The 23,292-nt window shown below is 33.3% G+C and overlaps 5 protein-coding genes across 17 annotated transcripts; 2 read left to right on the top strand and 3 right to left on the bottom strand.

Annotated features, from left to right (window-relative positions):
- The first annotated feature begins 3,112 nt into the window (after positions 1-3,112).
- MYB66 (myb domain protein 66) lies at positions 3,113-4,575 on the top strand. 4 transcript variants are annotated; one of them, NM_121479.3, is made up of 3 exons: positions 3,124-3,353; positions 3,618-3,747; positions 3,955-4,575. In NM_121479.3, exons 1-3 carry the CDS (start codon positions 3,209-3,211, stop codon positions 4,289-4,291), a joined length of 612 nt encoding a protein of 203 aa, NP_196979.1. In that variant the 5' UTR covers positions 3,124-3,208; the 3' UTR covers positions 4,292-4,575. The 4 variants fall into 4 exon arrangements, with proteins under 4 accessions (NP_001331610.1, NP_196979.1, NP_001331609.1 ...); NM_001343364.1 differs by having other exon boundaries at positions 3,180-3,353; positions 3,626-3,747; positions 3,955-4,495; NM_001343365.1 differs by lacking the exon at positions 3,124-3,353 and adding an exon at positions 3,420-3,448 and having other exon boundaries at positions 3,955-4,495.
- Positions 4,576-5,280: 705 nt separating this feature from the next.
- Positions 5,281-10,091, bottom strand: CA2 (carbonic anhydrase 2). Of its 9 annotated transcripts, none has more exons than NM_001343359.1 (10): positions 9,604-10,013; positions 7,499-8,851; positions 7,359-7,422; positions 7,074-7,223; positions 6,910-6,958; positions 6,668-6,784; positions 6,467-6,520; positions 6,124-6,209; positions 5,881-5,986; positions 5,281-5,729 (listed from the first exon to the last, which is right to left on the bottom strand). In NM_001343359.1, exons 3-10 carry the CDS (start codon positions 7,409-7,411, stop codon positions 5,565-5,567), a joined length of 780 nt encoding a protein of 259 aa, NP_001330235.1. In that variant the 5' UTR covers positions 7,412-7,422; positions 7,499-8,851; positions 9,604-10,013; the 3' UTR covers positions 5,281-5,564. The 9 variants fall into 9 exon arrangements, with proteins under 9 accessions (NP_001330235.1, NP_001330236.1, NP_001330237.1 ...); NM_001343360.1 differs by having other exon boundaries at positions 7,894-8,851; NM_001343361.1 differs by having other exon boundaries at positions 8,426-8,851.
- A 111-nt stretch (positions 10,092-10,202) lies between these two features.
- Positions 10,203-11,890, bottom strand: AT5G14730 (uncharacterized protein). Its single transcript, NM_121477.4, has one exon. The coding sequence runs from the start codon at positions 11,663-11,665 to the stop codon at positions 10,925-10,927; it is 741 nt and encodes a 246-aa protein (NP_196977.1). The 5' UTR covers positions 11,666-11,890; the 3' UTR covers positions 10,203-10,924.
- A 2,275-nt stretch (positions 11,891-14,165) lies between these two features.
- On the top strand, positions 14,166-20,087 carry AT5G14720 (Protein kinase superfamily protein; the record flags this gene model as incomplete). Of its 2 annotated transcripts, none has more annotated exons than NM_121476.4 (21): positions 14,166-14,621; positions 15,106-15,472; positions 15,828-16,082; positions 16,226-16,350; positions 16,443-16,487; positions 16,591-16,672; positions 16,767-16,835; positions 16,918-17,088; positions 17,180-17,239; positions 17,400-17,468; positions 17,536-17,661; positions 17,781-17,854; positions 17,972-18,229; positions 18,358-18,431; positions 18,511-18,587; positions 18,753-18,878; positions 18,943-18,985; positions 19,101-19,147; positions 19,268-19,329; positions 19,480-19,531; positions 19,694-20,087. In NM_121476.4, exons 2-21 carry the CDS (start codon positions 15,305-15,307, stop codon positions 19,733-19,735), a joined length of 2,025 nt encoding a protein of 674 aa, NP_196976.2. In that variant the 5' UTR covers positions 14,166-14,621; positions 15,106-15,304. The 2 variants fall into 2 exon arrangements, with proteins under 2 accessions (NP_196976.2, NP_001330554.1); NM_001343358.1 differs by having other exon boundaries at positions 14,956-15,472; positions 19,694-19,735.
- AT5G14710 (proteasome assembly chaperone-like protein) lies at positions 20,013-21,683 on the bottom strand. Its single transcript, NM_121475.4, has 7 exons — positions 21,423-21,683; positions 21,174-21,221; positions 21,038-21,084; positions 20,633-20,699; positions 20,505-20,548; positions 20,309-20,366; positions 20,013-20,221 (listed from the first exon to the last, which is right to left on the bottom strand). The coding sequence occupies exons 1-7, from the start codon at positions 21,480-21,482 to the stop codon at positions 20,171-20,173; spliced, it is 375 nt and encodes a 124-aa protein (NP_196975.1). The 5' UTR covers positions 21,483-21,683; the 3' UTR covers positions 20,013-20,170.
- Positions 21,684-23,292: the final 1,609 nt, after the last annotated feature.

Genomic DNA, 23,292 nt, shown 5'->3' with positions numbered 1-23,292 from the left:
TTCCATGACTCGTGGCCAATGCAAATCTCCAACGGCCACAACTATTTATTTCTATAACTATAATTTCTGGAAAAAGAAAAAAAAAATGGAGAAAAACTATTTGGATTTTGGAGTCTTCTTTTGAGTCTTTTTTTATACTTTTGATTTGTAAGTGGTGGCTTCTGAATTTTCCATCAGACAACTGAAAAAAACCTAACGAATAATAAAAATCAATAATATAAGACCGAATTATGATAACCATTCAAATGACAACTGAAAGAAAACAAATTAATTAAATAATAAAATTTCAAAAACCACGAATGCAATTTAAAAGGGAAAATGTTGGCATTTTTATGGCTATCATAATTTCCTTCTTTTCTAACTAAACATAGTGCTAATGGTTTGCTTAACTAATCAGGTATAACATCCACAATTGATGACATCCTCATTTGCTTCTATCGGAATAAACTGATTATCATTTGCTTCATCATCTTTAGACCTATGCTATTTTGGACCAGTCATGGTGTTGATGTATGCATCAAGGATGGCCTTATAACTAGAATCATGGGGAAAAAAGAACAATCACTTTTCCATGAGCCTTGCTAAATCTCCAATGGCCACAATTATTTTATTTTCTACAAAACTTACTGGAAATCACTTTGAGTCTTTTAGTTTTGACTACCGTTTTTAAGGGGAGAGATGACTTCTTCTGGATTTTTTATCGGACAACAAAAACGAATAATTAAAATTGGGCTTTTGAAAGGCGGGCCCAATACTGACCTAAGATTTTGCATGGAAATAAGCCCTGGATTTTCCAGAGGCCTAAATTAAACCCGAATCATCATGCAATTAGAATTGTTCAGCCCATAAATTTTTAATTTTTTCACACACATGAGCCGATGGCATTTCGTTGTGCTTCTTACTGAATTTCACGTCACGACTAAAACCTAGAAAATCAGCGAAACACATTAGCAAATACTAATGTTCGTCTCGTAGTTAGTCAATATCTTATTGGTAAAACTCGCACATATGTAAAAGAGCAGTGTCCTAGTTGTTCCTTCTAATGATATAAGATCATTTCCGCAAATCAAATTGCAGTTTCACCACGTAAATTAATGATAGAACCTCAACAATATAATTAGTATCAATAAGAATTAGCTATATTTATCATATTATATAATTAACATAAATAAAGTCTATTTAAATATATCATTTAGTTCGTAGCATAAATCATTACATGATTTTGAAAAGATGGTAAACTTGTGAATCACAAATTCCTTGGCCATGTATAGAATATCAAACCTGATATTAGAATCAAACAAAATTAAATGATAAGATTGTGAATAAATGAGTGTTAGGTACTTAGGTCCATCAAATTCCTCAATCATACATTCTACGACATAATTAATTATAACATTTATATGTAAAAATACACACTCCTCTTATATAGTTATGACAATAAAATGTTGTATATAAAATTACTACCCCTCTTATATATTGCCTCAACTTCCAGCGTTAAGAGTTTAATATGTCTAGAATTTTAAATGTGCCAGCTATATCAAAATATCATTGCCTCTGTTTTTCTTTCATTAGGAAGAAATATTTTTTTTAAAAAAACCATGTACAAGTATCATTGGATATGTGATATGCCCAAATAGATCATTCGAATTTTGTATGCAGAAAACTCTAATTCTTAGTTATGGATGCAAAATATTAATTATGGATCTTATTATTATTGTTTGTCATATTGCTGATAAGATTACTGATATAGTCAATTACTGAAAAGAAAATCATTTTGTTAATCTTGAATAAATAAGTCAGCAAAACAAGATGTACAATAGCAAAAATATCAACAAAATAAATTCTTTTTTTTCAAACAAAGTTAATATTTGCTTACAACACAGATTGGAAATTTCAAATATCCATCGCACATGCTATGTGACAGAAAAAAAATATGAACAATATACGTGATTATAAATTCAATAATCAATAGTAATAGTATCTATACGTAAATTAAAGATATTTGGTGGGGGCACAGAGATCAAGAAATTTTAATGATAAGAGAAGGAGCTTCTATTCTCTCTTTCTTTCTAACAATAACACTGTTTTTTTTTCCCCGTGAAGAATCCTAATCCCAAGAGAGTCAAAGTGTCAAACCATCTTCTAATTGAATATCTCCCCTAACTACAATTCCTAACTCTCATGCCACTAATCAATTACTTATTGTACATTTTTCTTTTTTTAATTAGTAACCAAATTTACAAAATTAACTCTAGGAAATCGTTTAATCCAAGATTCCCGGACGTTGGTCCAAGGGTATCACTCTACAAAATAATTATAAAAAATGACGAGGCATTTCATTTTCTAATCAATGTATTTTCTGATAAAGGATGTCATATAAACTTGGTATCTCATAAATAAAGTATCTAAACTTCAAAACGAACAACTACTATTACTTGATGAAAATAACAACACTATTATAATTAATGGTTAGTTGAGAAACAATACATAAAAAATTTGATGGAACTATGAGAGCCAGCCAGTTACTATCCTTCTCACCTTCCAATGGGTTGCGGCAAGAACCTTCACAACCTCCTTTATATTTGCGATGTGTATCTAGTCTTTTGCAATGGTCTCAAAACACTTTGGGTTTCATAAGTTTAACTATAATGGTGTCCCTGATATTTTCGGTCTAATATCTCTTAAAAAAGAAAAATACTTATGATTCATTTCAATTAATCAAGGTTCAAGAAGATATATAAACACTAGCCCTGACACATGAAACTTCGATGCCGAAAAGCTCTAAGATCAAAGCCGAATCTTTTTAAAACATACACGTGATTTTTGTGTCTCCCAAGACCATCTTAACCGGTCCATGTTTTCATGTTTTAGTTAGAAATCTAGATTAAGTCATTAAACTAATCCGTATCAGTAATTACCAGCTTGCATCTCAGAAGTCCATTATTATTTACATATCATCATCACATGCTAGACACAATCAATACCTTATGTCAATATCTAAAATAAGTCTATAATCATTAATACTTGTATTTATACCAATAGTATATCGTTTATTAAATATTATTCATACTTTATACATAAATATTCCACTAGGTTCTGAACTTGTAGTACTACTATTAATAACTCCGTCAAATAACTACTCAAAAGAACCTCTTTATCTCTCTCGTTTTATGATCTCTCTCGTCTATCATTCAAAGAAACAAAAAGAATGAGAAAGAAAGTAAGTAGTAGTGGTGACGAAGGAAACAATGAGTACAAGAAAGGTTTGTGGACAGTAGAAGAAGACAAAATCCTCATGGATTATGTCAAAGCTCATGGCAAAGGTCACTGGAATCGTATTGCCAAAAAGACTGGTCTCTTTCCTCTCTATCTCTCTCTCTAATCGTATTGACATAATTTATGAATTCTTTGTCACATGATTTTCTTTTACGAATGGTTTAAAGTTAAGGTTCTATATATTATATATGTTATTTTAGATTTAACTTTTAATCTATGTTAATAGAGTCCATATATCGCAAAAGCAACTTGAATCAGGATATTTATCTAGGGTCACCTTTTTGTTGTTTTTATTTTTATGAATTAAGGTCCTCAGTTAAATAATTGTATATGTGTGTTAGGTTTAAAGAGATGTGGAAAGAGTTGTAGATTGAGGTGGATGAATTATCTCAGCCCTAATGTGAAAAGAGGCAATTTCACCGAGCAAGAAGAGGATCTTATCATTAGGCTCCACAAGTTGCTTGGTAATAGGTATAACTTCATTTGCTCAAAATTAGTTTCTCTACTCAATTAATCATAAAAACAGCTATTTCTATCCATTTTGTATCAAGTTAAATAATCATAAATATTCGTGATTGTCTTCACAAACTTGCTTGGTAACACATGTTTTTATTCTCAAAATTTCAATACATTATATTTCACATGATAATTATATTGTTTATCTGTGTGTTTAATTAGGTGGTCTTTAATTGCTAAAAGAGTGCCGGGTCGAACGGATAATCAAGTGAAGAACTATTGGAACACGCATCTTAGTAAGAAACTCGGAATCAAAGATCAGAAAACCAAACAGAGCAATGGTGATATTGTTTATCAAATCAATCTCCCGAATCCTACCGAAACATCAGAAGAAACGAAAATCTCGAATATTGTCGATAACAATAATATCCTCGGAGATGAAATTCAAGAAGATCATCAAGGAAGTAACTACTTGAGTTCACTTTGGGTTCATGAGGATGAGTTTGAGCTTAGCACACTCACCAACATGATGGACTTTATAGATGGACACTGTTTTTGATGTGTTTTCTGCTTTTGTTATTTTAGTATTCGTTTATGTTTTGTTATTTTCAAAGCTGATCAAACACTAATACATCAACAGTCTTAGATTAAAAGTTGTTGATGTGGTAGTGTATGATTGGCTAAGTCTATTAATTAGGTGAACTTTCTTGGGTTAACTCTAATGTATATGCTTAAAAACTCTATATGCATCGATTAATGTTTTAAATGTTTCTTCAATTTCTTCCTAAGCAAAATTTTGGATTTTCTTTTGTGAATTGTTCATATAATCTTATTAAATGTTGGTTCAAGATATAAGCTAAAATTAAAAGAGTCGAACGATAACGGTAGGTTAGAAGGAGTATAGTTTATTTTTATTTTTATTTTACTTTGAGACGTACGTCCCTTAATTAATCTTCAAATTTGAAAAGAAGAAATTTCCAATTAAGTGGATACTACTACGTACCTTTTTGTCAACTAAATTTCGATTGTAGTTAAAACGATGCTAATGTGTATGTAAACGAGAAATTAGACAGAAACCTTGATTGCCCTGGCGAGTTTACTTGAAACGAACAAAATTAATACTAGTCAGACAATATAATGGGTCAAATTGTCACACTTCCCTAAAAAATTCTATAAATTGCTATGACAAAGCTGTCCCCCTTCTTAATAGTTTAATTTATGTTCTGTGTCTTTGGTTTTTAATATGTTCTTTGAAAGCTTGTCCCCCACTCCTTCCTTGATTATAATTGCTCAGACAGTTATATACAATGCATGAAACTATAGTAGTATATATATTCTAATTCTAAAGGAAGGTTTTCGATTATCGACATGGGGACATGTTGGTCATGTATAAGTATAATGGAAATGAAGAGGTTAGTATCAATCTTAATGTATACTATAGTAGCCATATCTCTAATCAAGACAAACGGTTTTAACATTTTTAATATAGATAGTACAACGCAACATTCAATGAAAATAGCAAAATAACATTTCCATTTCTCAAATTTTCGTTTGACAAATAAATAAAATTTATACGATTTTGTTATTCTCTCGTGTTGTAAATCAAAGCAACTTCAGCAAAACGATATCTGTGAAAGTAAACATGATTTATTTATTTATTTTATAACTGGATAATGAAGGAAAAGAAGCTCATCGCAAGTAAATGTATACCATTACAAGTAGCAATTAAATAAGAGTAAAACATTTATATATGAAGATGCTGATCATGATGATGACGACGATGATGATGTTTGTGATGGTGGTGGTAGCGATGGTGATGGTGATGTGTTAGTTCATATAGAATGAACGGGGGAAATTCCAAACTGGAGCTCCCAAAGCTCAAAGGAGCCATTAACAAAGTCATAGTAGCCTCCCTTCAAAGCAAGTGTTCCTTTCACAACTCCTTCTCTCACAAATGGATATGTCAATAGGTTTGCTAGTGACACATTCACTGCCTCCTGCAATATTCATACATTCATATTAGAAAACATTTCCGATAAAGATAATTTAATTATCCAATATTTATATTTTTGTTAAGGTTGATGACTATCTATGATTCTAATGAATAAATAAAGTGTTAACTGAAAAAATAAATGGAGTATTACGTACCCTTTCGCATCGGCCACATTGGTCTTCAAATGCTGAACTTTCACTTTCTGCCAAAACTTTTGACTTTGCTGGTAAACAGATTTTGACCCAATCCTCTATGAAGTCACTGCAATTAAAGTAAACATATCATTATAACTACCCACAAAAACACTTTGTTACCATTTCTCCTAAAAAGTAAATCTTGTGAAACAACTTTGTTATAATTTACTAGTTTATAAATGTCAAACATAGAAAATTTATTACGTAGAGTTGTTTCCGTCAAGAGGAAATGACATAAGCCCCTTGATGCCACCACATGCACTGTGCCCTATCACCACAATGTTTTCCACCTACATTCATAAATTTTCAATAAACATCAACATATGTATTGATGGATAATATACTCACATCACATAAATCACAACACACTAAATACAGAACGGCCCAATAAGGCCCATATACTCATCGCCTTAACCGGAGTAATAAGTAACATTGATACATATAAACTAACATGCATCCTATGAGTCAAGCAAGTTTTAGGAAAAAACACAAAACAATCTAAAGAGAGAAGAATGTATATATTGATTATTGAGGGAGAGATTTTGACCTTAAGGTGCAAGACAGCGTATTCAATGGCGGCTCCAACTCCTGCATATTTGACCTGTAATTATTTTTATAAAGGAAAAAAAAAACAGAAAAGCCATGTTATGACTTCATAAGTCAAAATCAAAGTCAAACACTCTGTTTGAGTCAGAATGTTCAAGAATAAATTAGCGATGTAAATTAATGTAGTGTATAAAGTGTTTACCTTGTCAAAAGGAGGAACCATATTGGCGATATTACGAACCACGAAGGCATCTCCAGGATGGAAGTCTAGTACGTGTGATGGGCACACTCGTGAGTCCGAACAAGCAAACACCATGTACTGCACAATTCATAGTATATGACCATATAATATGAGTCCAAAAGAAAAATCTAACATATTCATATAGAGATAACTATATTTTTCATCAACTGCTTTATATATTTTTCTTCTTATTTTTGTTTTACCTTTGGGCTTTGACCTTTGGCGAGCTCACCATACAAAGCAGGATTGGTCCTGCAAAGAAATTATAATATATATCATTAAGTTTCAAATGATGACTTGATTTTATGTTATTATAGTGGATGTATGTTAACTATAACAAAAATTAAAAGCACAATATTTATATTACTCGTATTTCTCCTTCTTGAAGGTGACGAAGCCTTCCTTAATTCGTTCGACGGGATCAAAAGATTTGCTGTCCGATGACGAGGCTGCCTGAAGCTCCGCCGTGATCTTCTTCACCTTGGCCGCAGCTACATCCTTCAGATCATCCTTCTCACTGCTCGTATATTTTTGTGATATAAAATTCAATTTTTAAAAATCCTATTAATTTTCAATTACTAGTATATGTAATCAGTCTCTCAGTTTACAAAAGTCTTCTATAAGTTTCCAATATCTTCAATATTTTACTTACATGAGAAGCTTCTTGAGAGCTTCGATGGCGTCTTCATATGATTCGTTTCCCATCCTTCTCAGTTCTGTGCAAGTCATTGACACAAACAAATTATTTATGATAAAATGATTCACTTTCCAGAAAAATCAAGTTTTCCTTACCTTAGCTAAAAAAATAATTAACTAGGATGAAAATGAGTGAAAAAGTATAATAGTAATGCTTAAAATAGTAGTTGTATCTATCTTATAGTAAATAAATAAACAGAATAATAAACAATTTTTGACTATCTGATTTCTAGTAATATGCCAGATTTAATTCCATAAATAAAGATAAAATTTATATTAAAATTTGAAATATATTAAATTTTAGTATTTATAGTCAAATTTATAAAGATTTTGTTTTATCATTTTGAATTTTAGTTTTATATATATGTATGTATATATATATATATTAGATTATATTTTTAATGTATAACTTTGGATTTAACTCCATATCTAAACTTTACTTCTAAAATTGTAAAAGGTAAAGATTGCTCACACAATAGTATGGCCATTACCTAGTAAATAATTAACCGCCAATTTATGTTGAAAACAGAGAGACCGAATTTGGTTGTGAATTAACTAATATTAATGACGAACTACAACACAGCTTTACTTTTATAAACACACCCATTCAATAACATATAGTCGTTTTTTTTTTGTATACATCTACGTATTAGTAATGACAATAATTACACGTGGCTAACTTTGAATGGTTAAGAGCTTAATTGAGACTTTCAGAGGTAGGGATGTGATGGACAGATAGTGGGAATGTGGCTTTTTCATAGTAATGATTTTTTTTTATTTTTTCATAGTAATGATTTTAAATTTTTAATGAATGTGTTTTGCTTTAGTTCTTTTTTTTCCCTCACTATAAAGATTCTGAGTTTCTTATATATATTTTTTAAAACCCTCGTTCATCACGTTAAATATATAAAAAAAGCACTAATTGTTTAATTATTAGAAAAATTAAGAAATAGAAACATGAGAATGTTCCAAGATTGTTGGAAGTTAGGCAAAATATACACGTACACTCACACTCACACTAACCTCTCTCTTACGTGATTCACCAACAAGTTAACAAGCATCAACCATGTATATGAAACACTATAAATTATTATTTATTGTTTTCGATTGTGATAAAAGTTAAAGCGTGTTATAGTAGAAATCAAATACGAATCCAAATGATAAGCTCCATTCAGATATCCTTAGCTATATACATCCCTACAAATTAACTTCATTCACATATTTAGTAAAGAATTACAAATACTCAAAACCCTTTTACGACGTATACATATTAGATTCTTGTTGATAAAAGAAAGAAAGAGAAAGGGAATTGTATAATTTATATACTATACCAAGTTTGAAGTGGCTGAAGCAGGTGCACCGAAAACAAGCTCCGTTTGCGGATAAATGGAACGGGAAGAGGAAGAGGAGAGACAGGCGATGAGAGGGACGAAGAGAAGGATATTTATACTACAAACAAGAGTAATAGCTAGTAATATTGTAAAATTAAATACCCTTTGAAAGAAGATAATGAAAACGAAAGGTGAGGTGCATATATAGAAAAGTGTCTTTCTTTTCTTGTGGTGGAATAAAGAACTTCTCTTAAAACTTTTATCTCGATCATTAATATTTACGTAAAACAGTAAACTTGGCAATTTGGTAAAATAAAATTTTAAAGGTGTATAAGGTTTTTGAGTCAGAACAAGGAATCAAATTGTCGGGGTTGCTTAGTAACATCCAGTTAATCCTCATACTAACTTCTGATATTAACAAAACGGATTTACTAAGTCTAATATTTCAAACATTAATATATGCAAAACATTTCACATATTTGTACAAGAAAGTACCTCTAGATTATAATTATTATGACTCAAATGGTATCATATCAACAAGTTAAAAGGAAACTATTTCGGTCTTATCATTTTTTCGTTTGAGTGTATCACACTAATGTTCTGTATAGCCGCTAAAGCTATTATCAAAATTGGTCCAAACGTAGGGAAAATATTGATCGAAAGTTGAAATTTTCTCGGATTAAACCAAAAAAGGCAAAAAAAAAACCAAAAAAAAAAACAAGTGGTGGAGATGTAGAAGGGATTGATGGGTGTGGATTATATAGTGGATAAGATCCTATCACCAAGCGAAGGCTATACTTATATCTTTGATTTTCTTGCTAACCTTATCTAAATAAAGACCATCACTTTGTGTCTCTATATCTGTTTTACCTGTTTTGTGGCTTTTGAAGCAGATTGGAGAGTCGTCTCTGAGTCTGATGAGCCATTTCGAGAAACTGTAGTCCAAAAGGGGACCATGTTTACAGAGCAAGGAACATGTAGAGCTTCTTTACAAAATTGAATTTTTTATGAGAACACAACATCTTTGTACAGATTATTACAAACAACTTAATTATACTATCAAGAAGAAGTAAATTAAGAAAGAGATTGTAATGACGAAAAAAGAAGAAGAAGAGAACTAAACTATAGTAAAAACGACGAAGCTAACATCTACATTTTATGATTACACATGCAATTTCTCCCGTATCTCCGCCTCTTGTTGATTAAACAAAAACATCGGATACTTGAAGAGCTTCTCTATTTCCTCTAGGGAAGGGAGAGAGGAGAAATGGAGTATGTGCATAGGGTTTGATTCGCTACTTATATCATATGTATTATGTGGGAGGATGAAGAAACTATGTCGACATTCTCATATCATTATATGTCAACAGTCTTGTCTTTACTTGCTTTGTTGCATGAAAAACGAATATTAAGAAATTCTTATACTCCCAATTCCTTGTTTCCAGGCACTTACTTAATAGCAGACTAGGCACAACAAGTGGACTAATTAAGAGAGAATGTTGATTGTTGTGGCTCAAACTGAACAGAACTGATTTCTCTAGTCAAAAAGTTTTCCATCTTGGAAGTCAAGAGGGAAATTTCACAATACGTGCTTAAAATAGGCAAGCGCAATCTAGACATGACGAATAGACCTTATATGTCTGATGGCAGCCAAGCCATGTTACTTGAATTGCAAGGAAAGTGGGGAATGAACCAAGAAACATCAGAAAACTATTACCAAACTGAGTTAACACCGAATCTTTTCCTGTTAAATAGCCACCATCATTCTTGGTTAACAAGATATACATGCATCAAAGCTATAGTCTATGTTAGAATCCCCTGTTTAAACTACTAAACCCTAACTAAAGACCTAATTAGCACATTGGAAACTGACCTAGACCGAGAACTGAAGAGCTTGTGACAATGAATCACCAGAGAGTTCTTACTCTTGTTGTATCACCGAGATCATTGATTTCTTCAAGAATGCAACTGGACAAAACGATCCCCTTCGTTAAAATATTCTCTATTTCTTCGAAAGTCTTACACTTTGCACAACATTTCAGTGGAAAAGTAAAAAAGACAAAAAACACAAGTGAATTTAATATCACCAAAAAGTATTACATGGTCAAAAGAGAAAATTAAAAATCAAACGAGGACCTCTTTGTGAATATGCACACTTAAATAATAAAATTAGGAAATAATCAAACATTCGTTAATTACGGAATCTACCCATCCCGGCGAAAACGCCGATCAAATCTTGCCTGTAAGGTAAGTAAGACTTTCTTCTCTTATCCACATCAGGCTTATACGCCGCCGTTTTATTCCTCCCTTTCACTACCAGAGAGCCGTTTCCACTCGTCGAAATCGAAGATCCCTCGCCGCCGCCATCGCTGTGGCTTCTCCTTAGAAGATCCTTGAAACTGCACCGTTTAGTTGCGCTCACGGTCGAAACGGCTCCGTCGCTGTGGCTTCTCCTCAGAAATTCCTTTATACGACACCGTCTCGAAGATCCTTTACTCTTCAAGCTATCGTCTCTAGCCGGGGATCTGATCGGACTCCAGAAACAGTAGAATTTGCTCGGAGAAATGTTTTCCGAATCGTCAGAATCCGACGATGAAAGTGATTCCGACGGCGAAGTTAGAGATGGAGGATCAACACTCCATCCACCGTAGAAAAGATTCTTCGAGGTGACTCGATCGTCTGCCACGTCATCGTCGTCGGAAGAGCGCTTAAAAGTCGTCGTCATCGTTGAGAAATGAAAGAGGCTCTCGTCACCTAACGGTAATGTTTCGAACTCGAATTCTTTGTCGTTTTCGCCGTCAACTTTAACGGAATAATAACTCTCGGACTCACGTATAACTCTAACGGCGGTTTCGACTAGGTCACCGGAGGCGTAGAAACTGAAGCTAGGGCTAAACGACACAGTAGAAGATAAATCTTGCATTGTACTCATGATGTGCTCGTCGCAGTTTGGGTGATAAAATTCTGTATTCTTGACTCTCTCTGTTCATAAACTTGGACTCTCTCTCTGTGTGTTGTATATATATATAATATGGGAATCAAATGTGCTTGCGTAAGTGTGTACGTATATAGAGAGATGTGAATGTAGTAGTTGCTTTACTTGTGCAGCAAGAGGAGGCGGCTTTGACAAGGAAACGTGATCTATTTCTGTCTTTGTTTAAGGTTTAATTATCGTATTTAAAATTTTTAATCATCGAGTTTTACGGAAATGCCGCGTCAAGGCTGACGACTTAGGGGATATAAAAAAAAAAAGACTTAGGGGAAATATGAATTAGAAAAAGACATACTATAAACTAAATTATTAGTTTTGATCCAAAAAACAATTCTCAGGGATATGAAATATCTTAGTATAGTTATCAAATTTTAGATGGATGAAACACTTAAAACTTTTGTTACGCCAGATGCTCAACATTTTATGATTAACATCCAAAGGTTTTATCAAATTTTGTTCTGTTGAACGTAATTCCAAATCACAACTACTTTGCAAAATCTACCAAAGTATTTCCGTTTTAAATTGTTATTCTAATTTTGTTTGTTTCAAACAGTATTTTGAAAGAGAATGAGTTTGTTTGACAAAATAAATAAAAGGAAAAGAAAGAGAATGAAGTGTTTTTATGGACCCTCCTTACTAGTATTATGTTATGCATTCTTGATTGACAAGTTGGGCATAAGAAAACAAGCATAAATAATTAGTCCACTTGTGAATATCCATTTTCTTCGAACAAGAACATTGGATCATTTTTGAAGATTAGATTGGCATGTTCTCGAATACAAACATATATATCTTAATTATGTATAAAGATATTTTGTTGGAAAAAATTCGCTTATAACAATATCTCGTTCGTTATTGAGTTATGAAATGAAATCTCTTAGATTGTTTGTTTGGCCAACCATCATATCGCTCACTGAACAATCTGTGTGTTTCTTATAAATTTTTTATTTTTTATAATGAAGTATTGTCGTCGTTTCCTAACAGTAACGTTGAAGCATAATACAAATCAAAAATATATTCTAAAAATTTGTGACCATAGTGATAATCTGCAGTGGTACAAAATGGATGTATATCTCTTAACTTTGTAAATGTTTTATTTCTTGTTTCTAATCGTTATTTCGAGGTCTGATTTTGTAATCTAAATCTTACTATTAATGAAATATGTACATCATTCTTAAGTTTATTAAATAGAAAGAGAAAATTATATGGTACACTAAAAAATAGTTTAATACAAACTATTATAAATTTTTTAATAAGGTGAAAATTTCAGCAGATAGTACATGAAATGTTTCTATCACATATGACATATGGTAGATTGAATCGTCTGCTTTATTATTGTAAATTGCATATTACATTGTTTATTGAACATAGTAGATTTTGTGAATATTATTTTTCACTATAATATAGCATGTTATTAGAAATGAAGGAAAAAAGCAATTAATAAGGATATGTCCGAGTTGTAATTATGAATCATCATAACGTGTTTTAAACACTCGTAACAAAGTCATCTGCAGTGCATAGTCCGATTTAATAATAGATTTTTAGTTTTATATTTCCATCATAAAAGTGTATAATTATTTGAACAATATCCAGAGCTTGTTGTCCATGTTATATTTTCCAGGCACATTCGGAGAAGGTAATACGAAAATTGTAATCAACTTTTCTTTTGTTTAAAGGTAATGCAGTTTTTCACTTTGTCAACATCATCTGTGAGTTGTAATAAAATTTTATGCAAATTTTTCATTTGACTAGAGTAAAATTCATTTATTTTACCTAATTCTTGTTTTTTTTTTTGTTATATAAATGAAAATAATTATCGTGAAAGCAATTTCCACCCAATGAAGACAAGGGGTTGACCCCAGTAACACCTCCTCCTTGTGAAGCAATCATGAATCATCTCTTTAGCCAGCCCGATACCTTCCCGTTTTTTTTGTTCTTAATTTAGAATCCCGGTACGATATTTAGTGATACAACGATTAACAGAACCGGAAGTTCGGTTCAGTACATGGTAAACATAGCAAGGTCCTAAATAGTAGTATTCAAATTTTACAGCCAAACTTAAAAGTTTTGGTTAGATTACACATTTATAGGTATTATTCCATCTCATTTAGAAGTGACATCTATTGTTAGCTGTATAAACTAGTGATTGCCATTTTTCTTTTTTTATTTGTGATCTATCACTTAAATAATGATTTTATCAGTCACAAAAATTCATAGACCGTTTTCTTTTCATTACAAATATGATAAATAATTTTACTTTATTTACACAAACCATGCATACGTTACATCAAAATATAATAGTGGCTCTCTTAAAATTATTGAATCGTTTTTTTTTGTCAACTAATTTTATAATGTAAGTAGAAACAATATTCTTGCTACTTTTTTTTAATATACACAAATTGTGTGATTGTGTCCACCAGGTGGATCACTTCCCAGCCGTCAATTACATATGGTTTACACATCTCATGTGAAATTAGTCAAATTCAACAAACTTTCTGATTTGGTAAAAGCCAACCTGAACCAAAAAAAAACGGTACACAATTGAACCAGTAAAAATCGGTTTTTGACATTGACACGGTTAAACCGTTTCTCTTAGCTCCTCTCGAGATTCTTTCTGCTAAGCGAAAACCAGACGACAGAAAAGCTAACCACAAGAGGAGGAGAGAAACTCGATAACAAACAAGAGAAAGAGAAAGCGAGATTCTAAAATCTAATCTCGTGCTTCCAATTCAAATAATTTTGTCTCCTTAGCGGATCGATCGTAGATTATAAAGCTCCGCCGTCGCCTCCGCCGCAATCGACGGCGGTGTCTACGTCGCTTTCGTTTCGTGCGTAACAGGAGGAGCAGCAGCAAAATAAGTCAGCTTAAGTAACGCCGTCTTTGATTTGACTTGAGGTCAGCGTTGTTTCTTCTCCCTCCCAGATTTGTTTTCTGTTTTGTTTCCCTTTCGAAATTTGTTTCCCTAATGGTAAGATTATCAGATTTCTTCTTTCCTCTTCCTAATTTCTGCGTTGTTGATTTTTCCATATTCGGTGTTTTTTCTTTTTGTCATTTTCTCAAATCTGATTGAGAAATATGGTGATGATCAATTTGTGTGGTGTAGAAAAACTTTTGACAGAAAACCTCAATGCGTGTAGAATAGATCGAATCCTTAAGTTGTTTATCATTGAGAACGAATTCGGAAACCATGAATTTTGAAATTAGTATCAATTCAATTGTACATTTGCAGGATTTAGGAAACTTTGATGCTTGTGTTTCTAAAGAAGATGTTTCTGAGTTTATAGGCTTTCGGATTTTGGGATTCCGCTGTGTTGTCAATTTTTAATCATATGAGGAAGACTTGGTCGTCAATTTTTACTGGAATTGCTCTGTTGCGCAGATAAGTATTTTGGTGATATGGCATTGATGATGTTTCCGCATTTGCTCGACGTTGACGAAAAGTAAAATGCTGGCGAATTGGAAGAAACCACATACAGATTGATGCTCTCTTCAGTCGACCTCTTTTGTAAATTTGTTGAAACTTACGGGGTCGAAGGTGTGTAGCATATATGCTATAAGAAGATTATAAAGTAAAAATTATGGAATCGGGTTCAGAGAAAAAGTTCCCTCTCAATGCAAAAGACTACAAGTTATATGAAGAAATTGGAGATGGTGTCAGTGCGACTGTGCATAGAGCTTTGTGTATACCGCTTAATGTGGTAGTTGCTATCAAGGTTCTTGATCTGGAAAAGTGCAACAACGATCTGGTAGGAACTTTTATTCTGAATTATGAAAGAACAACTTCCTTATTCCTAGTCTCTAGCTATTTCCTGGAGTTACATCAAAGATAGAAGTTTAGTTTTCTCTTACTTTTGTTTTCCTGCTTCATGCTTTACTAATAGCGAGTCCAATTGTAGTTTAATTGCCTTTGAAAGTAGAGAACTCCAGATCAGTCTGTCAAATTGTAGTTGCATGTTTCTATCTTATCTTCTCTTTTTATTTTTATTTTCATGTTAAAGTTTTACGAGCTTAAGCTAGATGTAAAGATTCAGATGCAGTTTTGAACACCATGGAATTCTTGTCTCTGTTAATCTGAATGAATAGGAACTGAATTGCTTGTAGGATGGGATCCGGAGAGAGGTGCAAACAATGAGTCTGATCAACCATCCAAATGTGTTGCAAGCTCATTGCTCATTTACCACCGGACACCAGCTTTGGGTTGTGATGCCTTACATGGCTGGAGGATCTTGTCTCCATATAATTAAGTCTTCCTATCCAGATGGATTTGAGGAACCTGTTATCGCTACTTTACTTCGTGAGACTCTGAAAGCTCTTGTATATCTTCATGCTCATGGGCATATCCACAGGGATGTGAAGGTATCTACGTGCATTATCTCCCTTTTAGTATAGTACTTTCCTCAATTATATCTGGATGAAGGCCGTTTTGGTTTATTGCCCTTCCCTATTGAGTGTTGGGAATGTGTTATCATTTTTATCAATACACATGGCTTCCTTGGCAGGCTGGAAACATTTTATTGGATTCCAATGGTGCCGTTAAGTTAGCAGACTTTGGAGTATCAGCTTGCATGTTTGATACGGGAGATAGACAACGTTCCAGAAATACATTTGTTGGGACTCCATGCTGGTACTTCTTTCAGCATTAGTTATGCGATGTTCTCTGGGCATATGCAGATACGTCTTAGACAAAATTTCTGATTAATACTTGTTTCTCCACAGGATGGCTCCTGAAGTCATGCAGCAACTACATGGATATGATTTCAAGTAAGCTGATACTAATAAAATTCTAAATTCTGCATTTACACTTAAAGATCACTTCCCCACCATGTTACGCAGGTGTTTTGTCTAATATATTTCTCTGTCACAGAGCAGATGTATGGTCATTTGGAATAACAGCACTTGAATTGGCACATGGTCATGCCCCATTTTCCAAATATCCGCCAATGAAGGTAAAGTTATGATGATGTCATTTGATCTGTATTGATCTTTACTGCTCTATGCTACTCAATTTGTGTATTTTCCTTTACTGGTAATCATTGATAGGTTTTGCTGATGACCTTACAAAATGCACCTCCTGGACTTGACTACGAGAGAGACAAAAGATTCTCGAAAGTGCGTGAGTGGTCACAATTTGGTTGTATCATATAGCTTATTGTGTTTTCTTTCTACCTTAATTGTTGCCTTGCCTTAACAGGCCTTCAAGGAAATGGTGGGTACATGCCTGGTGAAGGACCCAAAGAAGCGTCCAACTTCAGAAAAGCTTTTGAAACACCCTTTCTTCAAACATGCACGTCCAGCTGATTACCTGGTTAAAACAATTCTAAATGGTCTTCCTCCATTAGGTGATCGCTATAGACAAATAAAGGTCTTAAGCCCATCCTCTGAACTTATTCTGTGTCTTGCTGGGAAGAAAATTACTGAAAAATCTTGATTGATATGTGAATTCTTTGTTTCAGTCGAAGGAAGCTGATCTCCTAATGCAAAACAAATCTGAATATGAAGCGCACTTATCACAGGCAAGGATTTCAACCTTCTGCTTGATAGTACCCTGCAATATGTCTTTAAGCTGCAAATTTTTTAGCCTGAGAATTGCAAGAAATATCTTCTGGTATTGTAGTTTGATTGTGTGTTTGAATTATTTTTTACATCTAACTGAGACTTCCTGTTTCTCTGCAGCAAGAGTATATAAGGGGAATAAGCGCTTGGAATTTCAATCTCGAGGACCTAAAAACTCAAGCTGCCCTTGTAAGTTAATAGTTTTCTAATTTAGTTAATTATAAAGGGTAGGTAACTAATATTGTTAGCCTTATAGATTTCAGATGATGATACTTCACATGCTGAAGAGCCCGATTTCAACCAAAAGCAATGTGAAAGACAGGATGAATCTGCTCTTTCCCCTGAAAGGGCTAGCAGCTCAGCAACAGCTCCTAGTCAAGATGTATTATTTAAAACGATTCTCTATACTCTTATCTACCTGCTTTTGGGAATCTTTATAAAGTTTTAAGTGTGGTCTTGTCAACTCAACTTATCTTTTTTTTGTTTCCTTTTTCTTTTCAGGACGAACTGAATGATATTCATGATTTAGAGAGTTCTTTCGCCTCATTTCCAATCAAACCTCTTCAAGCACTAAAGTACATCACATTATTTAAACCTCCACTATCTAACTCATATATATGGATAATATCAAATTGAAACTGTGTAAATGTTTCTGAATTTTAAGGATTGAACTTACATGTGCTATGATGCAGAGGCTGCTTTGATATCAGTGAGGACGAGGATAATGCAACTACTCCTGATTGGAAAGATGCTAATGTAAATTCTGGACAACAGCTTTTAACAAAGGCTTCCATTGGATCTTTGGCCGAAACCACGAAAGAAGAGGACACTGCAGCACAAAACACTTCTTTACCACGTCATGTCATTTCTGAACAGAAAAAATATTTGAGCGGTTCAATTATACCAGAGAGTACTTTCTCTCCAAAAAGAATCACATCTGATGCTGATAGGTTAGCATTCTCAGTGCTTTATGTTAGCGTTTCTACCTATCTCAACATGCTTCGTTCACATATAAGCTTGTACTCTATGCACTTGAATGATGAGTTAATTTTAAAAGCCACCTGACTGATTTCTGCAGGGAGTTTCAACAGCGTAGATATCAAACAGAGCGGAGCTACAGCGGATCATTATACCGCACCAAGAGAGATTCCGGTAACCCTCCACAGTAACCTACTCATTTGTATACATGTAATTTGTATACAGTCTTCAATTCAAATATGTTTTTATGCAGTGGACGAGACGTCAGAAGTCCCGCATGTGGAGCACAAGGGACGGTTTAAGGTCACATCAGCAGATCTGAGTCCCAAGGTATAAAAAGTACCGCATTTTATAACCTTCAGTTTCTTACTAATCTTCATTGAAGCTATATGGTATTGCCAGAGAAATGATAGATGCTTGAAAGGGCAATGTGCGGAATAGTTCAAATTGTGTTTTTGAAAACTGAAAATGTGTTTCTGCTTTTGGTACAATTAGGGATCTACAAACTCTACATTCACACCATTTAGTGGTGGTACAAGCAGCCCTAGTTGCCTCAATGCTACAACCGCCTCAATCCTCCCATCAATTCAGTCGATTTTGCAGCAAAATGCTATGCAACGGGTATATTTTAAACCATAAGGAATATTACTTTAAAGTCGTTAGTTAAATACTCTTCTCTTGGCAGGAAGAGATTTTGAGACTAATCAAATACTTGGAGCAAACCTCTGGTACTATAATCCTCTTCACCTACAGATTGATTTTCTGTAGGATCTTATATTTTCCTTATTGTTGAAGAACTCAACAGAAATGTTCTGATATTGTACGTTTTGTCCCATATCATAGCCAAGCAACCTGGATCGCCTGAGACGAACGTCGATGACCTATTGCAGGTAAAAGAAGAAGGAAAAGAAAGAAAATTGTTTTCAAATTTTTCATCGAATCAAAAATGGTAATCATATGTAATCTTGGAATATTCACTAACCCGAATTTGATATCATATTTTTATGTAGACGCCTCCTGCAACCTCACGAGAGAGAGAACTTCAGTCTCAAGTCATGCTACTACAACAAAGGTACATACATATATCCATCTCTTTCTTTCACCAAGATCCTGATTACTAATCATGAAATTAAATACGGAATGTCTCAAGCTAAAACGCATCTTGTTCTTACTTAACATCAACATTGAATTACTTTTTTTCTTTTCATCTTTGATCTTGAAGCTTTTCCAGCCTAACAGAAGAACTAAAGAAACAGAAGCAGAAAAATGGGCAGGTTTGTCTTTTCTCATATGAGATAATGGGTGAACCTCATTTACTATCAATCGATTTTTGAGATCTTATAAACATGTACACAGTAATGAAATAGATTTTGAGGTACAAGCCTTCACATTTTCATCGTATGCCTAAATGGAAATCTTTTTCTTATAATCTGCAGTTGGAGAATCAGTTGAACGCATTAACACACAGAAATGATTGAGTCTCAAAAGCCATCGAGACAAGGCTGAGAGATACAACTGGGGATCTTGAGTTAAAAAAACACAAAATTCCCTTTCAAGGCAAAAAGAAGAAATAGAGAAGATTTGTGTGCTTTATATTTCTATTGGGTGTAATTTGTTTGACAGGTTTATATTATGTGACAACTACTACAGTGATTTTCTTATTTTTGGGGAAGTTTTCCCCACTTTTCTTTTTTACTTATTTGTGTTTTATGATATGCTATGTAAACAAAATACTATTGTTTAATTATGTTTCTGTGTGAAAAAAATGTGTACTTGTTGTTAACTTTTATCTCAAAAACAATGTTTTCAGTATAAACAAGAAAAGATTCCACAACTCCATGCTAATTATATCAACCAAGACTAAAACATAAAACATCTTCTCGTTCTCCTTTTAACATGGACAACAATATGTATTACCAAAGGCGATTCTCAATCACTGTCGCTACTATTTCCTTCAACGTCTCCTACAAAAAGGACACACACAGAGGTATCATTGATTTCTTGCATACTTTTCAGAATCAGATAATTTTTTATAAGAAAATGTAGAGTACCGAAGAATGATCTTTGAGACCAAGTGAGAGAACCAGAGGCTTCGAGGGAACAATAGAACTGAAGAATTCAAAAGAGATTGCATAAATTATAACAGTTTGATCACTTTCTAGTGTTCCATCTTAATCAGACAATAGAAAAACAAAGAAATGGAGGAGAAGAAGCAAAGATTCAAGAATTTGAAGGTGAAAGAGAGACCTTATGTGTTCAATGAGTCTTCGAGCAGTTGCTGTCAGCATTGGCTTCAAGAAACATAAATTTTCAGTACGACTTTGTATGAATTAGCTATATGAAATTATGAATGTGTACTATGATAAGATTTTTACCTCGTCTCGCTTTCCGAATATCACTGAAACACTAAATGTTGGTTCAACAGACATCCCTTCTTCCTTCCTGTCAACAAGTAACACTCGTTTTTCAAACAAATATAACTTGATCTTCTTAACCAATATAGATTACCGCTAAAGTGATAGACCTAAAGAAGCAAGAACAAGCAATTTTCATTCCTCAGGGATATCTTAGAAGCATGAACAATACCTAATTATATCACAGACAAAAGTTCAACAGAGAACAACACAATTTAGGTTTACTCAGACAGAATAAATCAAGAACACTCGAGATCATTCCTTTAGAAGAAGCATAGACAATAACAACATTAAGCATAACTCCCCAAAAGAAAAAGAAAAACAGTAGAATGATGAACAGTGACATATATTTATGTAATCAGAGACCTTGCGTGCAATATAGTTCCCATGGCACCAATCTGTGTTGCTATGATCTGAAACAAAGTTATGTAGAGGTTCAGAGAGACAAAACTATGACTACAAGCATCAAAACAAGTAATATCTAACACAGAAAGACACTCACAAGGATATGATCTTCATAGCTGCAGATCACAATCTCTGTCTTGTTTCCCTTTCATACAAAATTTTAAACAAACACTAGAAATTAATCGATCTGATTATCTTCACAACATAAAATTGTTTAACACAAATGGAATTTTCAAAGCACAGTAGACATTATTTGGACCAATCAAAACGAGATTTTCTATTAAGAACCGACCAAAACCAATTGAGAAAAATCCCATGGAAGTAATTCGAGAGATTCTCAAATTACCTTACTTTCAAACGAGACCTTTCTATGGCGCACAGGAAAATTAGTGTCCAAGCTTTCCATTCTCAGTCTTTGCTACTCTCTTTTATGCTTTTGCTTTTCTTCTTCTCCTTATTCTTTTTTTACCTCAGAACTCCGACGAGAGAAGAGAACCGGAAACGCCTTCGTCTCCACTCAAACGGCATCGTTGTGAGATAAGCTCAGAAATTATTAAGCCTACCTAAGAAGTCCACTAACTGTTGATAAAAAGGCCCATTGATAAATTCCTTTTTTCTTCATTATTATTTTTTGTCAACGAATTTGGAGTTTTTACTCCAACAGAAAAAAGGATTAAATATATTAGAAACCGAATATTTTGACTTTGCTAAGAAACAAAAATGAACATGTTTCACATGTGACTGAAAAAAGACGGACACAGACCAATTATTGATGTATATTATCAAAAATATGGTATTTTCTTGTAAAACCGGACATTTTCGCAGCCGGGCCGAAAACCAATCAGGTAGTCCGGCAATTAAAACCCATCCACCAATCAGAAGCTTACACGTAAGCTCAATTATTTTTACTTCCGAAACAAGCCCGTTACTTTAGTGACGCACCATCAACTAACCATCTCGATGTCTGAAAATAGGGCAAAGAGTACGGTTGAGGCCCGTGCGTGTCTACTGGTCATTCAACACGTGCTTCTCCTAATTTTCGCGTTTTCCCTCTCAGCCGAGCCGTTTTTAGCCACATCAATTATATTATGTTGCTCTCGTGAAAAAATAACAGCATACCACAATACCACATCATTCTACGATTTCACTATTTTCGTGAAATAAAAATAAAAATATAATGGATAATGTCATTTTACAAATCTTCAGTTAAGTGAAATTTTTAATATGAAACGAATCGTAGTATTTTTTAGCTTTAAAGATTCTAACCGTTTACCATTCCAAAGTGTTATACTATCATCGTTTAAAACCCTAATCTCTTTAATATTCTATCCTTATACGAATTGTACATTAAATCTACATTTCTCTAGCTATAAACATATATTTATTTAGTTATGTTGCGCAGAGAAAATATGTTTGGTTAAGTCATATTTGTACATATTGAGTTGAAATTGATGTGACATTGTTCGTCAAACAAGAACGAATTAATGGAATAATGTTTGACCATTTCTATCTAAAATGTACTGAATTGTAACTTCGTGGTGAGAGCATATGCTAAGTTGGCCCAAAAGCAGAATTGCAAATTTGACCACTCTTATCTGCGTCTTCATTTTTTCCACTCGTTAATTATTTGACCAAAAATGGGCTTAAGAAGCTGAGGCTTACGATACTCAATTAATATTTATCCCTGAATATTAAATATTTATACTATGTGATTAGTGTATACTAGTAAAAATAAAGCATCTTAAGATGTTTAATTCAATTCCCTGTACGGATCATATTAAGGATAATCTTTAGAATTTCTCAAATGGTCATATATATTCATTACTATTCTCAATGGTGGTAGGTTTACTTAAGATGTCATCAAATAACAATTAATGTCCTTATAATAATCGTGGAATAGCTTTAATGATTTCCTGAGTATTAGATTTTGCCTTTTTCCTTTTGGCCTTACGAGACCTTCTAAGCAAGAGTAATAGATTAGACTTTTTCAATTAAGAGAAATAGTAACCCATAAAGCAATAAGAGTTGGTGACAATTTGTTGCACCATTAATTCACTTTCGTTTAAAAACAAGAGTTACACTGTTGAAAACATGAGAATTTGGTACGATTTGACATTTTTGGAAGTTTATAATTAGTGTTTTCGATTTTTTTGTCTAATTCGTAGTATGATAGTTAAATTTATGTATAGTAGATTTTTTTAACAATATAAGTACAA

The sequence above is a fragment of the Arabidopsis thaliana genome, chromosome 5 (genome assembly GCF_000001735.4).
Source record: "Arabidopsis thaliana chromosome 5, partial sequence".
NCBI classification, from domain to species: Eukaryota; Viridiplantae; Streptophyta; class Magnoliopsida; order Brassicales; family Brassicaceae; genus Arabidopsis; species Arabidopsis thaliana.
Note: the sequence above shows the minus strand (reverse complement) of the source record. Positions and strands in the feature narration are given on the sequence as shown.